We start from the raw sequence: 27,337 nt of genomic DNA, 5'->3' as shown, positions 1-27,337 counted from the left end.
TTGGTTAAAAATATTTATTTAATATTCATGGGGAAACCGAGGGGAGCAGAATAACAGATACAGCACAATGACAAATACAGATGTTAAGACTACGATAAGACAGGCAATGGTAAACCAGAAGAATTCAACATTTTTAATAAACAGTACAAGAAAACAGTATTTGTTGTCTTTTTAAGTTTTTCTGAAAATAAAATCTAAGTTTATATTTAACAATAACATTGAAGTATGCCATTTGATCCCCGATCTATCATCATAGAAGGTAGAGCAAACATCTTCCACAAACCATATTCCTGGCGCTTTACCTGCCATTCAGATGTTGATGTTTGTTTGTGCCCTTCTGTGTAGATCTAACATGTAAATGCATGTTGGTCCGTGTCTCTCACGTGTACTCTGTACTGTTGTCTCTCCACACAGAGGGGTTAATGGTGCAGATCCCTTTGCAACCCATGGCAGAACTTCGGCAGGCAATGAGAGAGATGAAAGACTATACTTTGACCTGCTGCCAGATCGACCAATCTGAAACTGATGAGTGTTCTGTGGTCTGTCTACTTTATTTGAGTTCCAATGTTTTGAGCTTCAATGTTTCTGAGAAGTTGTGTTACTGAGTCATCATGTTCTTATAAACCCAGAGTCGTGAGTCCTATCGATTGGAAATCCATGGATTCCATAAATAGTAAAAAGATGTTCCAGAAATCGGAATACAAAGAAAATGGGAAAATCATCTGGTGGACGGAAGTATGGATGAAAAATTGTAGAAATAAATGTACTTAGCTAATTTTTTACAATTACATTATTGAGATTGATATGGCCAACCAGATATACATTGTGTGCACAATAAGTCGTACTTTGGACAATTAATTTTGCTATTTAAAACCTGCATTGCTCTTGGTCAATCCAAAATGTTACTAAACACGAAAAACCTGAATGTTTAAGAGCAGTATAATTTAGCTTTCTAAAGAAAATGTGCAAAAGTACTTAAACTAAATTAAAAACACTGGTTTTCCCAAGTTAGAATTATAACAACCTAAAAAAAAACTAAAATCGAACCTTGTTGGTGTTTTAGTCATAACATAGCTCTGTGCAATTACTAATCCGTCTTCCGATGTTACCTGGTCTAGTCAGGGCCAGTTAAGTTAATTTTCAATTTATGTTCAGAGGTGGTGAACAGCTTTTTATCCTTCCATTATCCTCTAAAGTTTATTTTCTGTAGAGATGTTCAAAATAATCACTTTCCTATGTCTCTACACTTAAAAAATGAAATCTAAGCAATTATTAAAGTCTTGTTTCAAGGTGAAGCTGTATAATTAGACCTGATTTGAGTCTATTGTCTTAAATAATAATATTTTTTGGACTTCAGGTGATTCTAGCTCATCATTAAGTCAATTACTTTTTTGCAGCATGATACTACTGCACTAATGATGATTTCATGAAATGTCTTCGATGTCACTTAATGAAACAGTGTTTTAGAAACAGACAGAATATGTACCTGCTACAAGTAAAATTGATGAAAGGCAGAAATGATTCTTTTTGTGAAAGTAACTACCCTAAAAAAGAAGCAGTGTCAAGAGCATGCCTTGTAATAAATAAGTTTAAAAATGAAAGAAAAATTAGGTTATCATTTCTCAGTTAAAATGAATAAAAAACATATGACATTAACATATTTCATTAAATCCTTCTAAATAATCTGTTGGAGCACTTATGAAATGGTCCGGTTTCCTTAATCAGTGTCATTAATATTTTTGATGAAACATAGGCTAAAGCAACCATGGTTTGGAATTAACTGAAGGATCAACTCGTCCTAATGTATGCTGCTGTTTTGTGGCAGAAAGTAATGATCAACCTTTTCCAGCTCAATATCTGAACGCCCTGGAGAGTGTGATGACACTAGTTATCCACAGCAGGGGGCGAAAGAGAGTCAGTGTAAAGGAGCTGATCTTTTACGTCCTGAAGAACATCATCTAAGTCGGTCCCACTGCAGCATCAGTGGATAACCTGACTCATCATCTCATTGGTTAACCTCTAGTACTGCTAGAATCTGCACCATCAACATGAACCTACGACTGACCATGTTGAGAGAGAGTACCAACATGTCATGGCTCTTAATGGGAAAAGGAGAATGGAGACATGAATGTAGTAAATGCGTTGCAATGACAGAAACCTGGAGAATGTTTTAATAGTGAAATTGTTCTATCAGACTTCTCATGAGATGTGGTTAGATTTAAATAAAAATGTAGGAATGACATTATAGGGTGAATCATTCAAAAACACACTTTGAGAGATTTTTTCCCACACAGCTTCGCTCAACATAGGCATTATTTTCATAGACCAGCCTTTAAGGTGTAGTAGATAAATAATAACACTGGTATAAAAACATCTTGAGTGTTCAAAAATGCCATCATATGACTGATACCAGCCTCTTGGTGTGCAGAGGCGACTGTAACATTTATTTCAAAATGAAAATACATGTCCCCCTCTAAAAATCAGTAAAAAGGAAAGTATTTAAATAATTAATTCTTAATACATTAATTCTTCTTTGCAGCCTCAAATTTCCCCCAAAAATGCCTCTTTTGAAATTTAAAATACTATGCTTGCTTTGAATATAGCTATACTTGTCCTTACTTGCGAAATGTGACTTTAAAAATTAAAGTTGATATTTGGTTTCAACGACAAGGACATAGACATCGTCATGTTTTTTTCATCATTCACAATTAACTCAAAAATGTTCTAGCTCAGACTGTACAGTTAATCAGAGAAGGGGCAGTGTAAAATGTAATACATACTATAAAAACAAAACAGCAATGAAAATAAAATTATTACTACTTTCTTTATTTAAGATAATTGTATTAATCATCAGTTACAGAAGACAATACTAATTTGGACACCGACAGTCCTGATCTTGATGAAGGTCAGGTTTGCATTATGAACTGATAATGAAATCCTCACCATCAATGTCCAAACCTGTATATATTAATAGCAATTTAAAGTCAACAGGTCAAGAGGTCAAGAGGGAGACTCTGGGTTGATTAAATCATAACAGGTGTATTCTTTCAGCCGCTGCCTTAACAGATTTATTCAAGTTCTTCATGAATACCTAATCAGTTGTGAGGGTGAGTGAGTGGGATGCTTATATCAAAGCAGCATCAGCCTTTTGTTTAGCTCTTGGACCGCATACTTTGGAATGTCCCATCAGGAGGTTTGAACATACTTTCCACTCATGTTTTTGTATTGTAGCTCATCTAATTCCTTCTCATCACAAAGTAAGACAAAACACTGATCAAAACTCACAATTTATAAATGTTTTATTATCATTTATTATTAAATAAAAAATTGAATTACTTGGAAACTTGGAAATTCTTCCAACAGTTATTTGGTTATTTTGGCTTCAGAGCGACAGGAAGTCCTATGTGCAGCAGTAAAGCTGTCTGAAACATCAGAGTAGATTTGGGGCAAATTAATCTCTTAATTTTGTTCTAAAATGGATTCAAATTAATCAAGAAAATCAAATCAAGAAGACAGGTGGAAAAGAAAACGTGAGACCACACTGTTGGAGTCAATACTGAACATCTCACTGCGCTTCTACTACAAAACTAAAGAAAAGAAAAAAAAAAAAAAATTGATATTTGGAAGTAATTCTTCCAGGTTGACATGTGCTCTAGGCCTTCTTTAACTTGCTGCTGTTCTCGTGATGAGTGGAGCCGTTGCAGCTTGTAAAGTTTACACCCTTGTGGAGTTTTTTGCTATTATCATCCATTGTTGTACCTTTCTGCTTGACTTCCTGCTTGGGTAGCCGCTTGCCCTTCACGTATGCCTGCACCCAGAAGTTTGAGAACAGCACAAAGAAAAAGGTACCATACATCCAAACCATGTGGATGAAGACAGGGAACTGGTAGTCACAGCTGTCCATGAAATAATACTGAGAAGCGTGAAGGGAAATCAGGACAAACTGGGTCTGTGGGAAGAGCGCAGCCAGCTCAGTTAAAGTTTATGTTTATGTCCTATATAAGAAAATAAAAGCTTTGACTATTCTCACCAGCTGTATGGCCGTCATGTACTTTTTCCACCACAACAACTTCTGGAATCGAGGTCCAGATGCAGACAATCCGTAGTAGAAGTACATGATGATGTGGACGCTTGAATTCACCATGGCATGAAAAGATCCCATTCCCCCTGAAGTCAACAAGCAAACATCTGAATTTAAAACATCATTCTATTTAGAGAACAGGTTGGATTTTGTTAACATTTCAGCTAATGTGGTCACTCTCCATTCTCATTTGATATCTTAAAACAATGGCTGAATCAACTTCACTTTTTACTAATGATTCACAGACACATTGGATAATGTTCACTCACCAGGAGCGTAACCGACCCCCCACCACCATGTCCATGGCATGAACGAATGGTGGAAGATATGGAGGAAGGTGATCTGGCCGGCTTTTTTCCTCAAGACAAAAAAGATCTATGAGAGAAAAAGTGATTGCTGATTGATGTTTTTCGATTGGAAAATTCTCTTCATTAATGAATCTCACAAAATATCTGTCTGTATGCAACAACAGAATGATATGTGAATTATTTCTTCAGGTATAAATGTTATCTTGTCACTCACTCAAAGTTCAGAGGAGTCCAGCTCAACCACAGAGAAGACACAACTACAGTGAAACATCTTAATCAGATTTATTCTAAGTTTTTTTTAATTACTTTGCATGTAAGCAGAGATAAGAGAAGCATAAAAACATATAACTGGTTATCAATTCACAGATAAAAACGTGTTTAAAGGGCAACTAATGTGTTGATTAAAGTGCCAGCTTAATTAATCTTGGACCTCTATTCATACTCATAAGTATGTGTCTGTTTCTTTTATATGAACCATTTACATAAGAATATCTGTTTAAGCCCTACCCACGGAAAATGCTTAGTTTTTCTGGATATTAAATAGTGTTTGACCCAACTAGACCCCCTCTGCTGCTATTAGTTTAGCATCAAACTGCTATTGGTTTAGCATCAAACTGATGTCATCAAACTTTATGACATCAAACTTGGAAGACTCCACCCCTAAAGGACTCGTTGAATAAACAGTGGTGCATGATTACAGTTGGCTGCAGGAGGAGTGAACACCATTATCACGTCATAACAGGCTCAAAACCCTACCTGAATGACATACCTGACTTCTAAAAATATATATGCAGTTGTGGAGATTGTTCACCTTGAGCCAGAGACAACACAAGGTATACCACAAACACATTTGTTTGGGGGCCTTAAGGTCATCTTTTAACCAAATAAATATGTTCTTCACATATTTATCATCAGCCTGAGATGGAGGGGTCTCTTAGACTTTGGCTCAATCTAGATGGATTAGATAAGAAAAAGTGTAACGATTATCAAGATTCAAGATTCAAGAGCAGCTTTATCCGACAGTACATATTGGAATACATACATGTAATTTTCTGTGGCTGAGGAAAACTCCGGAATTGTTTAGAAAAATTTGAATAGGGATAATCAATATGTACAAAATATACTAGAGAAAAAATAATAATAATAAGCACAGTGCAAAAAAAATCTAAAAGTGCAATGAATTAAGTATAAATGGCATGGTGGGAATTAACTGTTGAAGAGTGAGATAGCGGAGGAGAAGATAATGTTATTGTGGTGGGTCGTTCTTGTCCGCACAGCTCAGTAGCGCCTGCCTGAGGGGAGGGGGCAGAAAAGGGAGGATCAGGGGTGAGTTGGGTCTTTGATGATTTTCCCTGCTCTCTTCGTGGTCCTTGACTTGTACAGTTCCTGGATGGAGGGCAAGGGTGCACCAAGGATCCGCTCTGCAGTCTTCACAGCTGAAGTCTCTTCCTGTTCTACTGTGTGGCCACTGAAAACCACACAGTGATAGCGGAGGATGACTGGATGACTGCGCTGTAGAAGTTAAGCAATAGATGCTTCGACAGGCCGGGCCTCCTCAGCTGACACAGGAAATACATCCTCTGCTGGGCCTTCTTTAGGACCTGATGTTAGCCTCCCACTTCATTGTTGTTCCCAACAACTTGAAGGAGTCCACAGCTGCCACAGGGCATGGTGGAGATGGTGAGGGGGCATAGGCTTGAGAGGTGCCTCCTGATGTACACTGTCATCTCCACAGTCTGGAGCGTTTGACGGCAGGGTGTTCAGAGGTGCAGTCGTTGGTGTAGAGGAAGAAGAGCAGTGGTGACAGGACGCATCCCTGGGGGGTATGGGTGCTGATTGTCAGGGTGGTGGAGGAGACCTCTCCCAGTCTCACCTGCTGGCTCCTGCCTGTCAGGAAGCTGGTGATCCACTGACAGATGGAGTTAGTCACGTTCAGCTGGGAGAGTTTGCGGGAGAGGATGCCGTGTATTATGGTGTTGGACTCCGAGCTAAAGTCCACAAACCACGTTCCTGGCATAGTTCCCTGGGCTGTCTAGGTGCAGGACGTGGTGCAGTGCGAGGTTGACTGCGTCATCCTATGACCTGTTGGCACGATAGGCCCAGCAGGGGTCCTGTTGCTGTTCTGAGGTGAATCAACACAAGTCTCTCAAAGGAATTCATGACCACAGATGTCAGAGCCAACGTTCTGTAGTCATCAAGTCCAGTGATGGAGGGTTTCTTGAGAACCGGAATGATGATGGAGCGCTTGAAGATGGAGGGGACTTCACACTTCTACAGGGAACTATTGAAGATCCTGGTGAAGATTGGAGCAATCTCAGAAGCACAGGTTTTGAGGCAGGAGGGTGACAGTACATTCACTTTCAGTGCGGTGGGGGGGGGGGTTGAATAGGGGGAAGTCTGAGGTGTGACGGGTTATGGTGGGGGTAGTGTGGGCTGTTTGAGATGTACTATTGTCCTTTCCAAACCGGCAGTAGAAGGTGTTGAGGTCGTTGGCAAGGTCTTTGTCGGCCTCAGTGCGGGGGGTGGGCTTCCTGAAGTTGGTCAGGTCTCTGGAGGCCTTTCCACACTGAAATAGTCGTTGGATGCAAATTTGTTCTCCAACTTCTCAGAGTAGCGCCTCTTGGCTGCTCTGATCTCTCTGTTCAGTGTGTTCCTGGCCTGCTTGTTGTGGTCCCGGTCCCCACTCCTGAACACCTCCTCCTTAATCCTGCGGAGCTGGTGCAGCTGGTTGGTGAACCAAGGCTTGTTGTTATTGTATGTCCTGTGGGTCTTGGTTGGTACATACATATCCTTGCAGAAGTTGATATAATCTATCACAGCGTCTGTCACGTCGTACAAGTTTTCTATAGCAGCTTCAAAAACACTCCAGTGAGTGCAGGCAAAGCATTCTGGAAGTTCCCGCTACACTTCGTTGGTCCACTTCTTCACTGTTTTCACTACAGGTTTGGCAGTTTTAAGTTTTTGCCAGTAGGAGGGGATGAGGTGGACCAGACAGTGGTCGGAATGTCCTATAGCTGCTCTTGGGAGAGTGTGGTATGCCTCTTTAATTGTGGTGTAGCAGTGGTCAAGTGTGTTTTTGTCTCTGGTGGGACAGCTGATATGTTGTTTGAACTTCGGCAGTTTGTGGGTTAATCTCGCTCTATTAAAGTCTCCCATGACAATAAAGAACAAGTCCGGGTGTTTTAATTCTACGTATTTTCTCTGCAAGAGTCTGCAGTGCGTTATTCACATTGGCTTGCAAGGGGATGTAAACAGCAGTCATTATGAAAGACGCAAACTCCAGCTGTGAATAAAACGTCTTACAGTTTAGGATAAGTGAGTCCAGGTTCAAACTGCAGTGTTGTGACATAACTGTGACAGATGTGCACCAACCCTCATTAATGTAGAAACACACTCCACCACCCCTTGATTTCCCCAACAGCTCTGTCTGCGCACGTGAGCGAGAAGCCAGGCAGATAGAGAGCAAAGTCCGGGATTGCGTCACTGAGCCAGGTTTCAGTAAAGCACAGGGCAGCAGAGTTTAAAAAGTCAGAGTTTTTTCCATGGAGAAGGAGCAGTTAGTCCATTTTATTGGGCAGAGAGCGGACTCACTGATTTTAACCAGTTTGTCTCTGCAGAAGTTGACGAGGTTTGCACGGCAAAAAGCAAAGACAAAGCCATCTTGGTGTGATCATCATCATATCTCCAAGCAGAGCCGTCCTGCACTAATTGCCAATATACTTTCCGAATTATATTCAAATTAAAACATTTGAACTTTGACAAAATGCCTCATAGGTGTGTGGAAGTAAATCTTTACAACATTAATAGACCAGAAACATCATGTTTAGATGTTAAAAGTTAAAAGTTCAGAGAACTCTCGTGACTTGTGTGTCTCAACACTGTTGGCACTGACATCTGTCATCTTGCATGCACAAGCAATAGAGAACACAAATATTGCAGTGTCCCAAACAGCAGCTTTCCTGGAGTATTTTTAAATTAAAAGCATGCAGTCCAAATTTAACTACTACTATTAAATACATTTGTTTATTATTGTTCTTACTGTACTCTACATCAGCGGTTGTTTTTATTATGGGTATTGACGGTTGCAGAAAAAGCATGTGTTGTATATGTAACTTCTGCTGTTATATATATTACCATGTTCATGTACACTGTCTATATGCTCTTTGTTAATTTAAAGACAATTCTGCTTCATTTGTTTAATATTTTCAATTAATGTTTGAGCAAAGGAAAGTTTCTAGACCTTTTTTATTTGTATTATTCTTATACAGTATTGGACGACTCGGTCATATACTCATTGTGTGACGTGAATAAAGTGTCCCCTGCCTCTCTCCCTATGACTCTGGGATAGGCTCCAGTCTCCCCGCGACCCCAACCCCTGGATAAAGCGGTTGTCAATGAATGAATGAATGAATATAGGATTTATTTAGTTTTTTTACAACTTCCTGTGTTACTCATTGATGGATATTACATGTTTGCCTTCCACCCTTTACATATTTACACTATACGCATCTTCTTGGATAGATTTTAGACATTTAAGTAAAAACACAAAAGCAGGAATCTCAGTAGGGGTTTTTTGGGATCCCAGTTAATGTCAATAACAAATGTTTTTAATTAAAAAAGGAAAGTAAAATTAAACTTCAAGATGTTCAATTAAGAGTGTATATAAAAACTATTTTGTGCATTAAATGGAGCCTAATTTTTTGTCTGATTGAACATCATAGACATCAAGTGTGAACAAACTTACAGTGTCCATGAGTTCAATTATCTTTGAGAACCAGAAGAGCCAAGCCACCTGCACCATCTATTGAGACAGAAGACATGAAACATTCTTCAGGTTCATCAACATGTTAATTTAATATGGTAAAATGTGTTTGCGAGAACGTACTCTGAGTGCCTGAGGGTTGTCTGATGTGTCAATTGCATCACAACTCCAAGTATAATTTGTTGCCCATCCAGACATCGCAAACTAGAAGAAAATCCAAAATGTTAAAAATGTTAAAAGAATGCTACTAGCCACTATATTTGCTGAATTCGTACTTCATAAACAATGTATATGGAAAAAGCCACGAGGGAAAAGTTGTACACTATCATGGCTTCTTTCAGTTGGTAAGGTTTGCGGTCAGCCATGATGCGTGGCCCCAGATAAAGAACAAAGAAAAGGTAGCAGAGCAGAATGATGGTCATGGGCACCGGACTCTGCATTAGTGGATATACTTTCACTCGTGGATCTAAAAAAAAGAAAAACGATTAGCGTCACGTTTTCAAATAAGCAGTTGTATAACATACCAAACCCAGCGACGATGTAGTCTAAGATATCCATGGCATGTGAGCCAATCTCCTTCATCTCCTGCAGCATGTTTGCACTCTAGTATCGTAAAACAGCTATCTGCAAAAATAATTTAGTTAGTGATGTTGCCCGCTTGACATCAGATGACATCCTCCCACCAAACAGCCAGCTTAGTAATTAAAAATAAAAATATCAGTCAATTAAAAAAACACATGGATCTCTTTGCTTTAAAATGGTTGATCATGTCTGTGATCCTCTGTTGGTTAGTGAGTTTAAAAAGTAATCATTTCTAGACTAGTTTAAGCTAACCTTTGACCCTGCTGCTAATGAAATGCATATAAATGTGATCATGCTTTATTCGTGAGCCTTGCTCCACTTTTCTGACATGGTGTGATGTCAAAGAGCAGGGAGGGCATCCCTCTTCCCACAGTCAGATGCTTCATCTTTGATTCATCAGCATTCTCTAAATATGGTACGATTCAAAAACCTGTTGGTCCTTCCACCTGATTGCGGGATAACTTCAAACCAGCAAGGTTTCCCACTATATTGACAAAATGTTGAACCATATCAAGAGAAACTCACATGCAGAGAGTGGTTTCTTCTCTCCACAGTTGACACGAATCAGTGATGTACAATCTACACAAGTTCTCACAAAGACCACCTTAAGCCAACATAATTAAAAGGCTAATGATTTCACAACCTAAAATGTGAAGTTGGGAAGGAAGCAGACAATGAAAGCTTAGTGAAGTACTCTAAATACATTTTAATAGTCAAATGATTGTGCAATTAGGGTTGTCACAAGACCCAATACGTCGGTACAAATTTGGTACCAAAGAGCCCAAAAATACAACAACTTTCTTGGTATCATAAATATAGATTACGCTTGTTCTTAGAGTAACTGACGGAGCATTATACACATGTGTGAGCTGTGACCACAAAAGAAGAACCTCTGACTTCTTCAAAACATAGGCTTCTGCTATTTTGAGTGAAAATAAGACACCTTTTGTTATTGATAAACCTTGATATTGACAAAAGATTTAAAGTGGATTCATTTTGAGTAATTATTAACATTGATAAAACCTGAAAGCATGTCTCTTATTTTCTTTTTTAAATAAGGCAGGTAACACTTCACCAAACACTAACTTTTTTGGAGTTCAAAGTGGGTGAATTTATATTATGCTATAACTTATGTCACATTGAACTTAAACAAACACACCATCTGTTATTTTTGCAAGAAAGACACATAGCTACAGCCGTCCATGTTTTTAATACTTTACATAACATTGATATTTTACTGAATGTGATAATACTGTTATGTAATTTAAAGGGTTGACTTAAGTGTCTCTAAAATTGATCTTTGACCACTATTGTTCTCATCAGTATGTTTCTTTTTGCACAAAACTCTTTTGATTTAAATATTTACATTAGATAATGTGCATTAACCTTTTATTTATTATGTAATAATGGGCACCACTCTCGTAACTTCTCGTTCGCCAAGATATAAACTTGGTAAAAACTTGAAGCTTACTAGTTTCTTTTCACATTTATAGGAAAACAAATGTTACCATCAGCTATCTTTGATGATTTTGTTATTTATTCAAGTTGTGAACTTGAAAGTAGTAGGAAAGTAGTAGTTGAAGTAAAGTAGTAGTTGAAGTACAATCTCCATCATTAAGGACAGTAATGTAAAATCCTTTCACACACAGGAAGTTGTGAGACCTTAATAAAGTATTTGAGGACTTTTATAAGCAGCTTTATAGTGCAGATTTAAATCCAGACACAGATGTTGTCATGAAGTTCCTTAATGGATAAGAAATACCACAACTTTTTAGAGAACAAGTAAATAGTTTAGACAGGCCCATATCACCAAAGGAAATTTTCATAGCTCTTAACAAGATGCCCATCAATAAATCTCCAGGCCCAGACTGGTCTCAAGTTGAGTTCTACAAACACTTCTGGCCGACTATCTCAAACCTATTCATTAGAATAGTAACAGAAATCACATCAACAACTAGGATTCCTTCATCAATAACGCGGCTATGATTACGCTACTCTTAAAACCTAATAAAGACTCCTTCAACCCAGGTTACTACCACCCACTCTCACTGATCAACGCAGACATCAAAATCTTTAGTAAGGTGTTAGCATCTAGAATAGAACAGGTAATCCCAACTCTAATACATCCAGATCAAACTGGCTTCATCAAAGGTAGACAGTCCTCTGACAACACAAGAAAACTATTCAATCTACTACAAAACTCAAATCAAAGTAATTTAGATGATTTAGTATTATCACTAGATGCAGAGAAGGCGTTTGAAAAAGTTAATTGAAAATTCTTGTTCTCAACGTTCTCAACATTCGGTTTTGGGGAATCATTTATAGGATGGATTAGAGCACTTTAGACTTTCCAATGGCCACAGTCACAACCAATGCAATAATTAAAAAAAATATATATATTTAAAAATGGCACTAGGCAGGGGTGTCCGCTGTCCCCGTATCTCTTTGCTCTTTTCATTGAACCCCTTGCAGCATTAATCAGGGAAAATAGAACAATTAAAGGTTTCCCAACACCAAATAGGAAACACAAAATAATCCTTTATGCAGATGATGTGCTGATCCTTCTTAGGAAGCCAGAGTCATCTCTTAAAGAAAGTTTTAAGAACATCCAAAAATTTTCTAGTATCCCCGGCTACACTGTTAACTGGTCAAAATAAACTATTTTGCCACCCGTAAAGGCCAAACAATGTGTGTCAACGTTAGTTTCTCTACATCTACATCTCCCCTAATCTATTATAATTGTTGCCCTTGAATTTCTCTCTAGTACATCAAAGGATACAGGCCTGAATCGCTGGACAAAAATTACCTTTATCACTTATAGAAAGAAAAGGAACAATCAAAATGTCAATTCTTCAAAAATCAATTATTTATTCAAAATGATTCCCATCACTCCGGACTGTACTTGGTTCAAAGCTTTAAACTCTGCAGTTAACAAATTCTATTGGAAAAATAAAAATGTCAAGAAAAAAATGAACAAGGGGACTTGAAGCTCCAAATTTTGAACTTTAGCATTTATCCTACCAGCTAAAATATCTAACCCAGTGGCTAACAGTCCAAAGTCTCACTCTCCCTGGCTTGACACAGAACAGACTCATTGTAAAAACCTACTGCTATCAGATCTTCCATTTATCACTCGAACTATTAAAAATCACCAATGTTTTAAAACTCTGATCATAAATATAACCTTAAAGGCTTGGTGGAGCACCTTAAAAATCACAAACTCACAAAAAGGCCCCTTCAATCCAATCTGGCTGAACCCAGAACTCAAAATCAACAACAAAAAAAGATTAACTTCAGCAGCTGGAAGGAAAAGGGTGTTACACACCTGCACTATATTGTACGAGAAAACTCGCTCATAGGCTTCTCTGAACTTGTAGATACATTTAAACGTCTTAAGATGTTTCTTAAAGGGGTCAGTAGACTCCATCAAGCGCAAAGAGAGAGGAAGATCGTTCCAAAGCTTAGGAGCAACAGGATTTCTCTCCTGTGGTCCTGAACCGTGTGCGTGGAACCATCAGTAGATTCTGATCCACAGACCTCAGAGCCCGAGCTGGGGTGTAAGGCTGGATCAGATCAGTGATGTAAGGAGGAGCCTGACCATGAATAGATCTGAAAGTAAGAACCATAATTTTAAAGTTGATCCTGAAAGAAACTGGAAGCCAGTGAAGAGTTTTAAGGATGGGAGAAATGTGAGTTTTTCTAGTGGAGCGGGTCAGAATTCTTGCTGCAGAGTTCTGAATCAACTGCAGGCGAGAGAGCTCCTTCTTGTTAAGACATGAAAATAAACTGTTGCAATAGTCCAGGCAAGAAGACACAAACGCATGGATTACAAGCTCCAGATCATGTTGTGACAACATTTTGCAAGTTTCAAGTTTAGAGATTTTTCTCAGTTGAAGGAAACAGTTTCTGGTCAGTTTTCTGCAGTGTTGAACAAGAGACATGTCTTTATCAAATACAACACCCAGGTTTCTCAGGATCAGTTTGACAGACTGACTTAAGTCACCCAAGTACAGACTCAACCCTGGAATCTTATCATCAGGAGCAATCACCAGAGTTTCAGTTTTGTCCACAATTAGCTGCAAAGTGTTTTCACTCAGCCATTGTTTGATTTCTAGCAAACAATTGACTAAGCCTCTGGGGCTCAGTTGGATCAAAAGAGCAGTAGAGCTGGATGTCATTACAAGTACAGCAAAAACAATAAAGGACCCAGAACAGAACCTTGAGGGACTCCACACAACAGATCTGCCGATTAAGACTTCATTTGATTGGCAGATACACTAAAACTGCGCCCAGAAAGGTAAGATGAGAACCATTCTAACACAGACCCAGACAGATCCAAGAGAACCAGAACAGTGAATTTACCCGAGTCAGCCGACATCATGATGTCACTGCCCACTTTCAATAAAGCTGTCTCCGTAGAGTGATGTTTATGGAAGCCAGACTGAAACTTCTCATGGATGTCGCTCTGATCCAGGAACAGAGACAGCTGTTCAGACACCACCTTCTCCAAGATCTTGGACAAGAAAGGGAGCTTAGAAATAGGCCTGAAATTACTGAGGTCAGTTGGGTCTAAGCCTGGTTTTTTGAGCAGAGGCTCCACAATGGCATTTTTAAATGCATTGGGAAAAACCCCTGTGGAAAGGGAGAGGTTCACCATATTGGTAACCCAGGGGCCAATTACATCTTTTTGATCAATTTAATTTTGTCAATGAAATATCTCAACAATGCATTGCTGTCTACTTCACAGAAGATAGGCATGATTTGAGGAGCAGGAGACACGAGAGAATTAATCGTGTCAAACAACACATTGGGGTTTTTCTTATTTGCTGCTACCAGTTTTCTGATGTAATCAGATCTAGCAGTTTCCACCATCTCATTGTAAGAAGACATCAGTTCCCTGAGGTGAAGTCTGTGAACCTCAAGTTTAGTGGACCTCCAGAGACGCTCAGTCTTTCGACAAAGTCTCTTCAGACAAGGAGATCTTCATTTGTCCAAGGGCACCCTTTTTTCTGAATTTTCAAGTTCGATTTAACAGGTGCCACTTGATCCAATATTTCAACACAATGAGTAGTGAAACAGTGAATCAAACTGTCCACGTCTGGGCAGTCATCAAAGGAAAGAGGGTCAAACATAGCAGATAAACTGTCTGCAGTATCGGCTGAGATGACACGCCTCTGAGACCTAACTTTCAAAGGCTTAGGTTCAGGGATGAAGTCCAGGTTAAACAAGACAAGAGAATGATCACTCAGATGGACATCATGTACAGATACATTAGAGATGTCCAGTAGAAGTCTAAAATGTGGCCTTTTTGATGAGTGGGTTCAGAAACTGAAGTGGCGTCATAGCTCAGATGGTAGAGTGGTTGCCTGCAGTCCAAAAGGTTGCAGGTTCAATCCCAGCTCCAGACAAGCTTGTGTCGTTGTGTCCCTGAGCAAGACACTTTACCCTGATTGCTCCTGATGGTAGACTTGGCGCAGGTGTGCAGCCTACTCCCATCAGTATGTGTGAATGGCTGTCAAAAGCACTACCGAATTTCCCCTCGTGCAACAAATAAGGGATTCTAAAAAAGAAATTAAAAAAAAACATGTTGCTCAAAATTAAAGGCTTCTGTTAAAGTTAAAAGTTATTTAGCAGAGCAAGATTTGACGTCATCAACATGAAGATTAAAGTCTCCAAGAATAAGAACAGATTCCATTTGAATAATGGAAGATAAGAAGTCACTGAAGTCTTTCAAGAACACAGCCGCAGGACCAGGCGAGCGGTAGAGTGACACACAATAGAAAGGTCTTGTAGAACCAACCAAGATCATCTGAGACTCAAAAGAAGTGAATTCCTGTGTCAAGATCTCAACTCAACTCAAGATCAATGTAAATTAATGTTCATGTCCATGTGGTGACTCTTAAATTTTTACACTGTTTGAGATGAGATGAGGAACAGAGATTATGAATGTCAACAATATAAGTTTAACTGGAAATATACATTTTATTTGACGCGTACCTCATACTGCTGACAGATTTTGGCCCCTTTATGTGGTCTAAACACCTTCGAAAATGTTCTTAATTTATTTTCATTTCTTTTTTTAAGCTTGTATTTGTTTTTTCAGTTGTGAATCTTAGTAGGACCTTCGTTTATTCTGGTCTCCTGAACAACCCAAAATAAACAAGTTTCTCAAGCAGTAAATCAGTTTTGCCACCCAGAGATACAGTACATGCTTAAGGTGGCCGACTTTCCATTTTTTTTAACTCATTTTTTAAATAAGTAAAGCAAAGACTGCCAATGTTGTGAATGTTTGTATTAATAACAGTTTTGTAGGGAACTCTTACATATAAAGCTGTGGTTTTTGAACCAATGGTGAGGCAGTTGGTGCCAAGCCTCACACACTAGCACCATCATGTCTGTATTGACATCAAACGTCATTGGGCAGAATCTGTTTCGTTGTTCTGAGGAAAAATTGAGGTGGGATAATAAAAATAATCATCAGGTTAAACCAGTGACTGTAATGTCAAATAAGTATCACTTTTAAATAATTTGTTCTTTACACTAAGCATGACTGATCAGCTGTGTGTGGTTGTGGCACTGTAGTCACTTTTCAAATGAGTTTCCGCGTTTTTTGACCAAATTCAGTGCATATGTTTTACAGTAAAATCTGTTTGAGGATGCAAATGGTTTCTGTAGACCCACATGAACAGAAAAAAAGGTTAATTTAAAGCTGCTGCAAGAGACCATCTATTTACAAAACATAGTGTCTTCTTTTTTTGGTGTCTGTCAGTCACATCCTGTTGAGCCACATTACAAATTTAACAAGTAGTTTCACAAAAGGACACTAGCTTCCTTGCATGATTGTGCGCTGGGTTGTCAAGCTTTACTTTACATTTAGCAGTGCCCTGCTCCACAACCCCTCATGCTCACCCAGTGGATGTTCTAAATGTGTCCAGCACTGTAGCCATAATAACATCAATAGTCCCACAATGAAATGTCTCGATGTCCATGAGAGGAAGCATTGGCAACCAATCAGCTTTTTGGAGAATTGTTGCAGTGGTGAAGAAAGGAAACTTTTCCTTTTATGTTAAGGGAATCATACAAATGGAAAATGTTTTGTCAAAAGGCAAGTATTAATAATGAGTATCGAGACAAAAAATAAATCCCTTATTAGTAATACTTTGAAAATCAGTTTGACCGAAAAAAAATAAAAATAAAAGAAAGGAAAAAACTGCTGCTCAGCAACATAGCAGCCCAAACATGCACAGAGGATAGTTCACTTCGAGCGTACACTAACTTACCTTATGTACCAGACAGAAATTAGAGCGCTTTAAGTTGAATTCTTTTAAGTTTGAACAGTCAGTAAATGTTGAACAGCAATAGCTGAGATAAGAGTTCTAAGGCTGAAGCCACGCTGCTTAAAAATGCATGTGATAATTTTGAGGCCGTCGCCCAATAAGTTCTGGCCACACCCTTGGTGAAACACACCAGCATGCAAAAAGTTGCACACTGTGCTCTCTTGGGTGGGTGGGTAATACTATTCGCAATCTCAGGCGACAAGTCAGTGGAGTCACTGTTAACATAAAAGGGGGCATTGTTTTCCCACAAAAACAATGTCTGACTTTTGCACAGAGCTATTTCATTGTAGCCAAAATACATGGAGTTTAGACCTGGTATGTAAAGCATAGAGATGTAACTCATCTATAATTAATGAAATGTAACTTATAATGTAATTGTTGCAGGCTTAAAACATGTTGTGGTATAAATTATCAAAAGTTGATATTGTGCCTGTTATCAGGGCTGCTTTGACAACTTTTGACACAGAGCCATAATTACATCGAAAAGTCCATTCCTTGAAATATATTGGAGAAAAGATTCAAGAACTCCTAGTATCCTCTACTAGAAATGCTGTTTTACTTGACATAAACACTAAGCCTAAGTCAAACTTCAACTAATTTCAAATAATTTCCTAGACAATTTTTTCTAAATCCACAACATCTAAATCAATCCCAGTATGATGTCAGAGATGTTATATTTAAATTTTGTTAAGCGCTTTGTGACCCTGGTCTGTGTGTTATGAATTGTTTGAGACGCCAAGACCTTATGTTGCTTCAGATTGGTTAATATTGCGAGGTACCTTCTGTGATTAACTTATTAGTTAGTTTATTACCAACAACAAATAAGAAACAAGAGTATTATTCAGTAAGCATATGGCATGAGAATGGCTCAAAGCATGACCTGACAACTCTGGTTGGCGCTGGTCTTCAAACCGACTAGGACTCCGCAAAAGCTACTAGATGCCTGCACTGCCACTGTGTGATAACGAATGTCATCTGCTTAAAATAAAGACAAACCCAAATCCGAGATTTGATCTTTCTTTTTTGTGCGCAACAAAGTAATGTCTGCGCTGAGACCCGATCAGCTGTACGCAACTGCGCATGGGCGCAGATATATAACAACATCTATGTTATGTGTTTTAAGGTGTATAAAAGTGTTTTCATAGTCCACAGTCATCCAAACTAGGGCTGAACGATTGTTAAAAAGAACATAATTGCGATTATATTCCTCAATATTGCCATTTTTTTTTTTTTTCAATGTTCTTCTTTTCATGAATTTTTTCCTAATGCAATTGAATAATTCACTTTACAATAAAATATAATTATTTGTGGTTTGTTATGATAAAGTTATAAAGGAATTTTAGGATAAAGACAAATATGTTGAAATTAACAGAGAAGGTTAATTTATTCACTTTAATTTCAGTTCTAAACAAATGTATATCATATAACTTGAAGCCTAGTAGATATTCCCTGCAAATACTTTAAAGCAAAAATTTGCTAAAAGGCGTGGTGTAAACATTTTGGTTATATATCAATAATAAATCACACAAATATCTGTGCAGAGCACATTCTTGCACAGAGGTCATATATAAGTGCATCTCCTGTAATAAACATTACCATTAATATTCATTAATATGTTGTAATGTATACAATTTGAATTGTGTGATTGTACAAGGTAATTCACTTTGGATTAGCAAACACACAGACAACCCATCAGTATGAGGGGCCGTTTGAGACAAAATTCACTTTTTCTCTCAAAACCTTCTATCAAACTTGCTCACATCTACAATCAAACCCTCTCACACCTTCTATCAAACTCGCTCACATCTACTATCAAACTCTGTATCAGCACTATTAGTATGTGTACGAGTACTTGTATGTAAGTGCCTGAGCACTTGATAGTAAGTGTGAGAGATCTTGACATAAAAGGAAGCCAACTTGATTACAAATGAAGTAAGTAAGTAAGTAATTAGTATTTATAGGGTTAGGGTTTTCCAGACCAGGGTCACAAAGCGCTTAAACAAATAAAACAATACCCAATAACCTTTTAAAAAGAAATTCAAAATAAAGTTTAATCATTACTTAATCTCCAGCAGTTTAATACAAATGTTTGGATTGTTGTCATGTTATTTTTGATATTATCACATTATTAAATGATATCATCGCATTAATAAAGTAGTTCATAAACGTTTCTTCTGAAGTACATCATATCTGCCTGAAGTGTGTCTAAGCTCAGGACTTTTGACAAAGCCATGGAGTTTGAAGAACGCATTCAACATGATTCTTCGTCCAACATGACTCCCTGTCTGTTTCTGATTTCCTTCTGTTTAAACAACCCCATATTTCCAAGCGTCTGCACTCTGAAATTTTCATTTCTTATCTTTTACATCCTCGTCTCTGCCTCCTATCCACCACAGTCTCATCATTTATCATGAATCTATAATAGTATAAATAATTTTAACAATCAAAGGTTGAAAATACAGTATTAAAATGTGACTTCAACATGTAAAACTAACTTCTCATCCTTTTTTCAGACTGATGTCATTCGAAAACAAAGAAGCCAAATCATTTATTAACTAAAGGGGGATATGGCAAATCTAGAAAGTTTAGATCAGTCCTATTTTTCCTGAGGTGTGACACATGAGAAATACTTCAGTTACTCATCACAGTAGATTTTATAAGGATCAGCATGAGAACACTTTGAAAAAAAAGGACTTCATAGATGAAAAAATGAGTGATCCTTTAAAAGTTTCATATTTCTTCTCCACAGATGACCTGGACATGGAGCAGGAAGCGCTGCAAAATACTCTATCCTAGGGACCAGCAATGCCCATAATTTCAAGAGGTCGTCCACTCATTTGGTGATTGGAATCATCTTAAAAGTCTCTCTCTATTAACACAATCATATCATTCAATAATATGATGATATAAGAAATAACGTGATTTGTTTTCTTTGAGGTCAAGTTGGCTTCCTTTTATGTCAAGATCTCTCACACTCACTATCAAGTGTTCATGCACTTACATACAAGATCTCTTACACTCACTATAAAGTGCTCATACAGAGTTTGAAAGAAAATATGAGAGTGTTTGATAGAAGGTGTAATAGAGTTTGATAGAAGGTGTGATAGAGTTTGATAATAGGTGTGAGAGGGTTTAATAGTAGATGTGGGAGAGTTTGATGTTAGATTTGAGAGGGTTTGATAATAAATGTGAGCGAACTTGATAGAAGTTGTGAGAGAAAATCTGAATTTTGAAAACACACACATGCACACACGCAGTCTCACAAGCAGCACATCTCAATTCAAATTGTATAACCGCATCAGGATGTAAACGTGTTGAACTGGAGGTTCTTTAATTCATCTCAGCTGACTTCATCATATTAGTTAATGTGTATCAACTCACTACTCCATGTGTTGCAGTCATATAGAGATTTGAAGAGTTCGGTTGTGACGCTGATACTACATGTTGTTCCATGTTTTTGAGACACTGGTAGCATTTTATCCACTCAGTTGTCAATAGATTCTGTCGACGTCATTGATCAACTGGTTAAAACAGAGTGTTTACGACTCTCTCCTTTGTTCTGCTTGGCTGCGGTAGGCACCGCTTGTATGTCACGTGACTAAATGACGACCCGAAAATGAAACTAACATAAAATAAAGTAAAATCGCAAGCTTTGCGAAATAATAATCAGATTATTTTAATCGCGATTATTTCACAAATGCGAATAACCGTTATTACCCTAATTCCAACATCTAACGCCCAGGTCGTCTGATGAAAAGTTGTGTCCAAATGCTTCTTATAAAAGGCCTTCTATAGAGACCTTCCCTAAACTATGTATAGTATGTTCACTTCAACTCTGCTGCTTGTTATGGTGTCAACTGATGTGTGTTTTCTCCTTATATCCTTGTATCATTGTTGTTCAGAAATCTTTGGAGATTTCGCTTTCTATCCAGTTTTTCTTTTAAACTATTATTGGGAGTTGAGTGGTCTCTTTCTGGGGTTTACAGTGCCTCCTCACGCTTTCAGTACAGGCGCAGGTGCAACGGCTTCTACAATACAGGCACTAGCCTGAAGGCCAAGGTGGATGAAGGAGATCAGATGCACAGACAGTTTGCTGGTTGTTTCACGTTGTGGGTCACAAGAGGAGTCCATTGCTTGCACACTGACTCTCATCGCGGCTCAGGTCAGTGATTGTGTCTGGTTGAAATGGCAGAGGATCAAGAATCATAGCTTGGTTTACGCGATCTCGCGACTCGTGATGTCGAGACTTATGAGGTCTGTTGAGTCTCAACAGAGGAGATCTGTGTGCATGGTCCTCCACCCTGATTTTATAAAACCTTTTTCTAGACGTGACAGCAAGTTCATGTCTCGCAGTTCTAAGTGTAGAACCACCCTTATTGTTTTGCTTATTTTTTAGTTGTTTTGTGAAGCGATGGCCACTGACAGCTGGGTTTCCTCAAAGGGCGGGCTTCTAGGAGAACATTTACTCCTGGTGCTGTAAGGTTTGTTCATCATCTTGGTCAACACTGTCATTTCATATGAACCTTCTTATTTTACTTGATACAATTCACAAGATTTACCCTATTAATTGCAACTACTGTTGCTACTGGTAAATATCACCTGTTTACTTCCCTAAAAACCTTGCAGTAATAGAAGACACAAGAAAAACAAAGACTAAAGAGGCCAATTATAATACAGTCACCTTAAGAGAAATACAAATTTATTTTGATCAGTATTTTTCTTAATATTTATTCATTGTGTCTTATATAATTTAAGAAAATCACTTAATTTAAACTGTATTAAAGTGGAGTGGTTGTTTTGTCACCTTCTTGGAAATGAATTTACTAATCCAAATAATTAAGGAAAACCACCACTGAATTCAGATGTCTGTAACAACATCTGCATTGCATCTATGAATCATTGGCAAGTCAAGCTGAACATTCTAAAAGTGACATGTTAGAGAAGTTAGACACACTATGCAGCCCTGGTGTTTACAATGACATCAGGAGAAAATGGCTGTTTGACTGTTGGGCTTTTTTCTCATTTGCTAGTTGGTTCAGACTACGTTTGCACACGATATAACTTCCATAACAGGGGTAATGCTTGAGAAATTTCATTGCATACATTTTAGCCTTACCATTAACCTATAACCTAGCTTGTTCTGCATTCAATGTCCATTATTTTATAAAAGTCATGGAAGAACTGACACATAGAGACAGAAATAACATTCCCCTTTCACCAGCCCTCCCTTCTTTCCTTTTAGTTTGTTCACGTAACCATTCACCTAACCATCTAAAGCAGGGGTGCTCACACTTTTTCGGTTCGCGAGCTACTTTTATAATGATCAAGTTCAAAAGATCTACCTTCATCAAATTTGCTCAACATAAGTAAGAACATACTTCACTCAGGTCACTTGCACTGAATGAAGTGAATGATAATCAGTCATGATGGAAGGATGTGTGGATTTAATCATCTTCATAGAAATGCTGACTTACATAAATAACTGGATTCAAATAGTTCAGTCCGTGAGGAGCATATTTCCTCATAAGAAGATACTTTTCCTCTGAGAGTCACTTCCAAAGATGTCCATGAGACCTGGTCTTAAGCTCAGTGTCAGCCTGTGTTAAATCTCATCCTCCACTGCAGACAAGTTCAGACTCATATGTACTAAGAAATGCATTGATTTCCTACTAAAAATGGTCGTTTATTCGAACCCAAATGGTGCACAAAAAATATTCATGTGTAAGAATCTGTGCTTGACACAAATTAAAGCCCTTTTCCTTTGTTCATCAAAATCAACAAAGTATTCAGACGGGTTCATCCCTTTCCATGCCTCCATTTCAATATGTCGATCATATTCAAATGAAGCACAAGACTTAAATTTCTCCATTTCTGTGATCATCAAAAAACAAAAACAAATGAAAACATGAATTCAAAATAACAGTTTATATTTGTTAATTTTAAACATGTCTGATATGAATCACACAAGTGGATTATTTAAAATTTAAAACATCTTCAGATGAAGTTTAACGAGAATAAAACTGTTAACCAGTAACTTCACATCATCATCGCTTTGTCTGATCGTCTCTGACGTCATTAGAATTTGTGGCTCACCTGCACCTGTTTAACGTGTTTGGATTTCAGCGTATTCTTATGGTATTCGTGAGATAAAAGTAATTTACAAATAGTCATTATGTGATGGTGTATTAATACAAGTGTTTTAAGGACGCGATCACAAAAGGAAAACCAGCATTTGTTGCGCTTTCATTGGAACGTGCAGCTTAACTTTGATGGAACTGACGTCATGTTTCTGTGAGTCTCTAGAGAAGACCTGAAGCGATAAAACGCGCATTATTTTGTTCTATATATTATTTTTTTTAAAAACAAGCTTATAATTCTATATCGTTTTTCTGAATTGCGTAAAATGACTGTCGCACGTTTTGCTCTTTTTATTCTCGATTCATATGAACTTTGCCGTGCGTTCAGTGAAAGAGGCGGGAGCTCTGATTGGCTGCTGTGCATGTCAATCAAATTGTCAACCAATCGGCGCAATAATCATTTGATTAACTTGCACAGCAGCCAATCAGAGCTCTCTTTACTATTTTCTTATATAATATTTTATTAAATCGACGTATTGCCCACCCCTGATCTAAAGTATCAATCCATCATTAAATTATATATAGTCAAGTTGATGAAAATTACTTTAATGAACTTAGTTAAATATCGTGTGCCTGCCACTGACACATGATAAAGTATTCAGTGATGTGATAGATACAACCTACATATTTAATTATATATACGTCTATTGAAAAACCTCTGCAATTTTTCAATTTAATGTATAAAGTTGACTTTACATCCTAATCTATTTAAATGAACGCAACACATAACAGCATAAATCCAAAAAACTGCATTAACATGTCTCCAAAGTGAGTGGTGTGATGGATATAACTTCCTCTTTGATTATACATAGTTGTTTTAGTCAAACTCACCTTTTTTAATTAGAAACTACCCATCATTGAAAAATACATTTGTCTCATTCGCTTGGTGGTTCAGACTATGTTTGCACACGATATAGTTTGTGACGTTTAATCAAATGAAATTCTTAGGCTGTTGCTCCTAAGCTTTGAATGATCTTCCACTCCCTCCACGTTTGATGGAGTCTACTGACTCCTTTAAGAAGCATTGTAAGAACTATTTATTTGTGCAGGCTTTTTCTTAATTTTCTTGGGGCTGCTAAATTTGCCACAGTGTTGTCTTGGCCTCTTAAGAGTTTTTAGTTTTGTATGTATTTTCATTTTGTTGTTTAAGCGCTTTTGACCCTGGCACTTTACAAATAAAAATGACTTACTTACTAACATTATATTAACACTCAAAAGATAACCTTTGACCAGTTCTTTATTCAATGCTCAAACGCATGAGCAAGTCAATATGGCTTTGCAATGCTCAATTTTACAGCCTTAGTAGTGAACTTTGTTTACTAAAGGGTGTGGCTAAAAATGCTTTGACTAATATCACATGTTGATTTTGTGAGACATCTAATATTTCAAAAGTTGTGTGAGGTAAACAAAGGATGTTTTGTGGCTGTTTTGATCTACATTATAGGCAATGTCAGCCATGTTTCAACACTTTTTAATGAGAATTACTTTCTTTTCTTTGTTGAGTCTTGCTTCAACAGAGAAAGGGTCGTAATGTCAGCAAGAGGAGTTGAAAGCAGCAAACACAGATAACTCCCTGTTGACACAGACAGACTTAGTCTGCATGAGTGGTCATGTGATGTGTTAGATGTGGAAGTAGGAATGTGACATCATTTGGAGACATAGCGTAAATGGCTGTGTAAACAAATATAAGCTTGTGTATCATTAAAAAAATATATACAAAGAAATGTGAAAGACTTTTTTGAAATCTATTTTAAATCCCAGCCTTTGAACAGATTTTTTTCAAATAAATACACATTCAAGTACTTCAGAGTATATTCTGCTTTTTAAGTACCACCATCTGAATAGACATTTGCACATCTCGTCAAGAAATGTTGTATTATATCCAACTGTCAGGATCTATAATAGAATGTCATGTGTACAAAACATATCATCACCCTGTTGAGGTTACTAGTGTTGAAGTAAGTAAGTAAATAATTAATATTTGTAAAGCGCCTTTCTTAAACCAGGGTCACAAGGTGCTTAATTAATCAATAACAACACACAGTTAAAATACATGCTTTAACAGGCCAATATGACATACAGACAAACAAGAAAATTAGGAAAAAGCCTTTAAAAAAAAGGTCTTAGGATGCTTCTTGAAGGAGTCAGTAGACTCCAGAGGGAGCGAAAGATCGTTCCAAAGCTTAGGAGCAACAGGCTCCATGCGCAGAACCTAAACTTGAGGGTAAGGCTGGATCAGATCACTGATGTAAGGTGGAGCGTGATCATGAATAGCCTTGGAGGTAAGAACCAGAATTTTAACTGATCCTAAAAGAAACTGGCAGCAAATGCAGAGTTTTAAGGATAAGGGAAATGTGAGTGCTTCTACTTGCATGTCAGAATTCCTGCTGCAGAACTGCAGACGAGACAGGTACTTGTTTATAACCAAAAATAAATGGTTACAATAATCTAAACAAGAAGACAAAAATGCATGGTAGATACGCATGGGAGCCATACGTTTTTTGCAGTGTTTCACTAGAGACATGTCTTTGTCAAATACAACATCCAGGTTTCTCAGGCTCCGTTTGAAGTAGAGGGAAATGGAAGACCAAGAGAGTGAAAATTGACAGCATTTCATAAAAAAAATGTTCATAAATAATACCTTTAAATGACATGGTGATGCTGTTCAAACACATTTACAAGCATTCTAGTAAGTACTAGTAGTTTATCTATTTATCTATTCTTCCAGCATTCCTCTGCTTTTAGCAATTGCAATGGAATCGCAAAGTCAAGACATAAGATAGCATATCAAACTTTAAATTAAGCTAATCATTAACATTAAGGGTGGTTCAGAGATAAAGAAATCTTAAAATTAACATTAAATGCCTTTGACGTTTAAACTGACTTTTTTGTGCTAAGTTTAATGGATGACTTAAAAACACAAAACACTGGAGTAAATCTATCAGACGCCTCTGTGATCACAGTCAACTGATCTGATCTTACATTTTGAGTGGGTGTAATAAAGGAATATTAACACAATAACAACAATAAACTGAAAGATTGCAAGTATTTGTTACACAACTATATATAACCACACCAAAGATGAAAGTTACTGTACTTTATATCTATCACAGGATATGTGTCTGCATTTTGGGGGATTTATGTTGTCATAAGTTTAAAGTTAATTCAATTTAACCACAATCGAATAAAAAGCACCATATTATTATTGACGAAGGTTGTATCCAAAACAGGGAGAATTTTATTGCGTATATTTTTGCCTTACCCTTTATCTATATCCTAGCTTGTAATACACTTAATGTCTATTCTCTAATAAAAATTCCTGGAACAACTGCCACATAGTGACAGAAATAACATTCCCCTTTCACCAGCCCTCCCCTCTTTCCTTTTAGTTTGTTCACGTAACCATTCTAAACTATCAATCTATCATTGAAAGAGATATTTTTTTGATGAACTCAGTTAAAATTGTGTTTCTGCAACTGACAAATGCTAAAGTATTCAGTGATGCGATAGATATAACTTTGACTTTACATCGTACTCTATTTGAATGAACACACCACTCATAACAACATAAATCCAAAAAGACTGCAGAGGGTAATGTCTCCAAAGTCAGTGATGTGATGGATAAAACATTACTCTTTTTTAATATATATTGTTGTTTTATTTACAATCCCGTTTTTTCTAAATTAGAAACTACACTAAGGTTTGCCTTTAATTACAAAGCAAATAATGTTACTTGTTCAAAGAATACTTTACACGAATAATTAAATAAATGGCATTGGAAATGCGTTTTAATTCGCACAAAACCAAAAGATTCAAGATTTGAACGCACGGAAATGTCTTTCACGCCAGTTTACTGCTACTGTAATATTCCGTAATTACGCTATCTTAGCGTCAGACAGCTTGACTTTGATCGCGGAAGCGGCGGATAGCTTGACGCCATTAACATTACAGCCACTAAGACTACTGAACGTGTCTAAAAGTGACAAGGTTGTCAAAGCAGTCAAGTTAAAGTTACTCACCCGGTGACAGGAACCATACAGAGTAGATAAAAGGCAGGAGGGTGAAATCGTGAATAACGCGGATAGTGCTTCCTCTTCCTTTCCGCTTGAATGCTGAACCAAGCCCAGTGA

At 37.5% G+C, this 27,337-nt stretch overlaps 1 protein-coding gene across 3 annotated transcripts; it reads right to left on the bottom strand.

Moving 5' to 3' along the window:
• Nucleotides 1-27,337, bottom strand: elovl1b (ELOVL fatty acid elongase 1b). 3 transcript variants are annotated; one of them, XM_087785490.1, is made up of 8 exons: nt 27,227-27,337; nt 9,676-9,775; nt 9,427-9,617; nt 9,275-9,355; nt 9,134-9,190; nt 4,351-4,456; nt 4,031-4,167; nt 1-3,949 (listed from the first exon to the last, which is right to left on the bottom strand). In XM_087785490.1, exons 2-8 carry the CDS (start codon nt 9,743-9,745, stop codon nt 3,653-3,655), a joined length of 939 nt encoding a protein of 312 aa, XP_087641616.1. In that variant the 5' UTR covers nt 9,746-9,775; nt 27,227-27,337; the 3' UTR covers nt 1-3,652. The 3 variants fall into 3 exon arrangements, with proteins under 3 accessions (XP_087641616.1, XP_087641618.1, XP_087641617.1); XM_087785492.1 differs by having other exon boundaries at nt 9,676-9,771; nt 27,227-27,298; XM_087785491.1 differs by lacking the exon at nt 27,227-27,337 and adding an exon at nt 16,057-16,111.

Source organism: Callionymus lyra, chromosome 2 (genome assembly GCF_982586985.1).
Source record: "Callionymus lyra chromosome 2, fCalLyr1.hap1.1, whole genome shotgun sequence".
NCBI lineage: Eukaryota > Metazoa > Chordata > Actinopteri > Syngnathiformes > Callionymidae > Callionymus > Callionymus lyra.
Note: the sequence above shows the minus strand (reverse complement) of the source record. Positions and strands in the feature narration are given on the sequence as shown.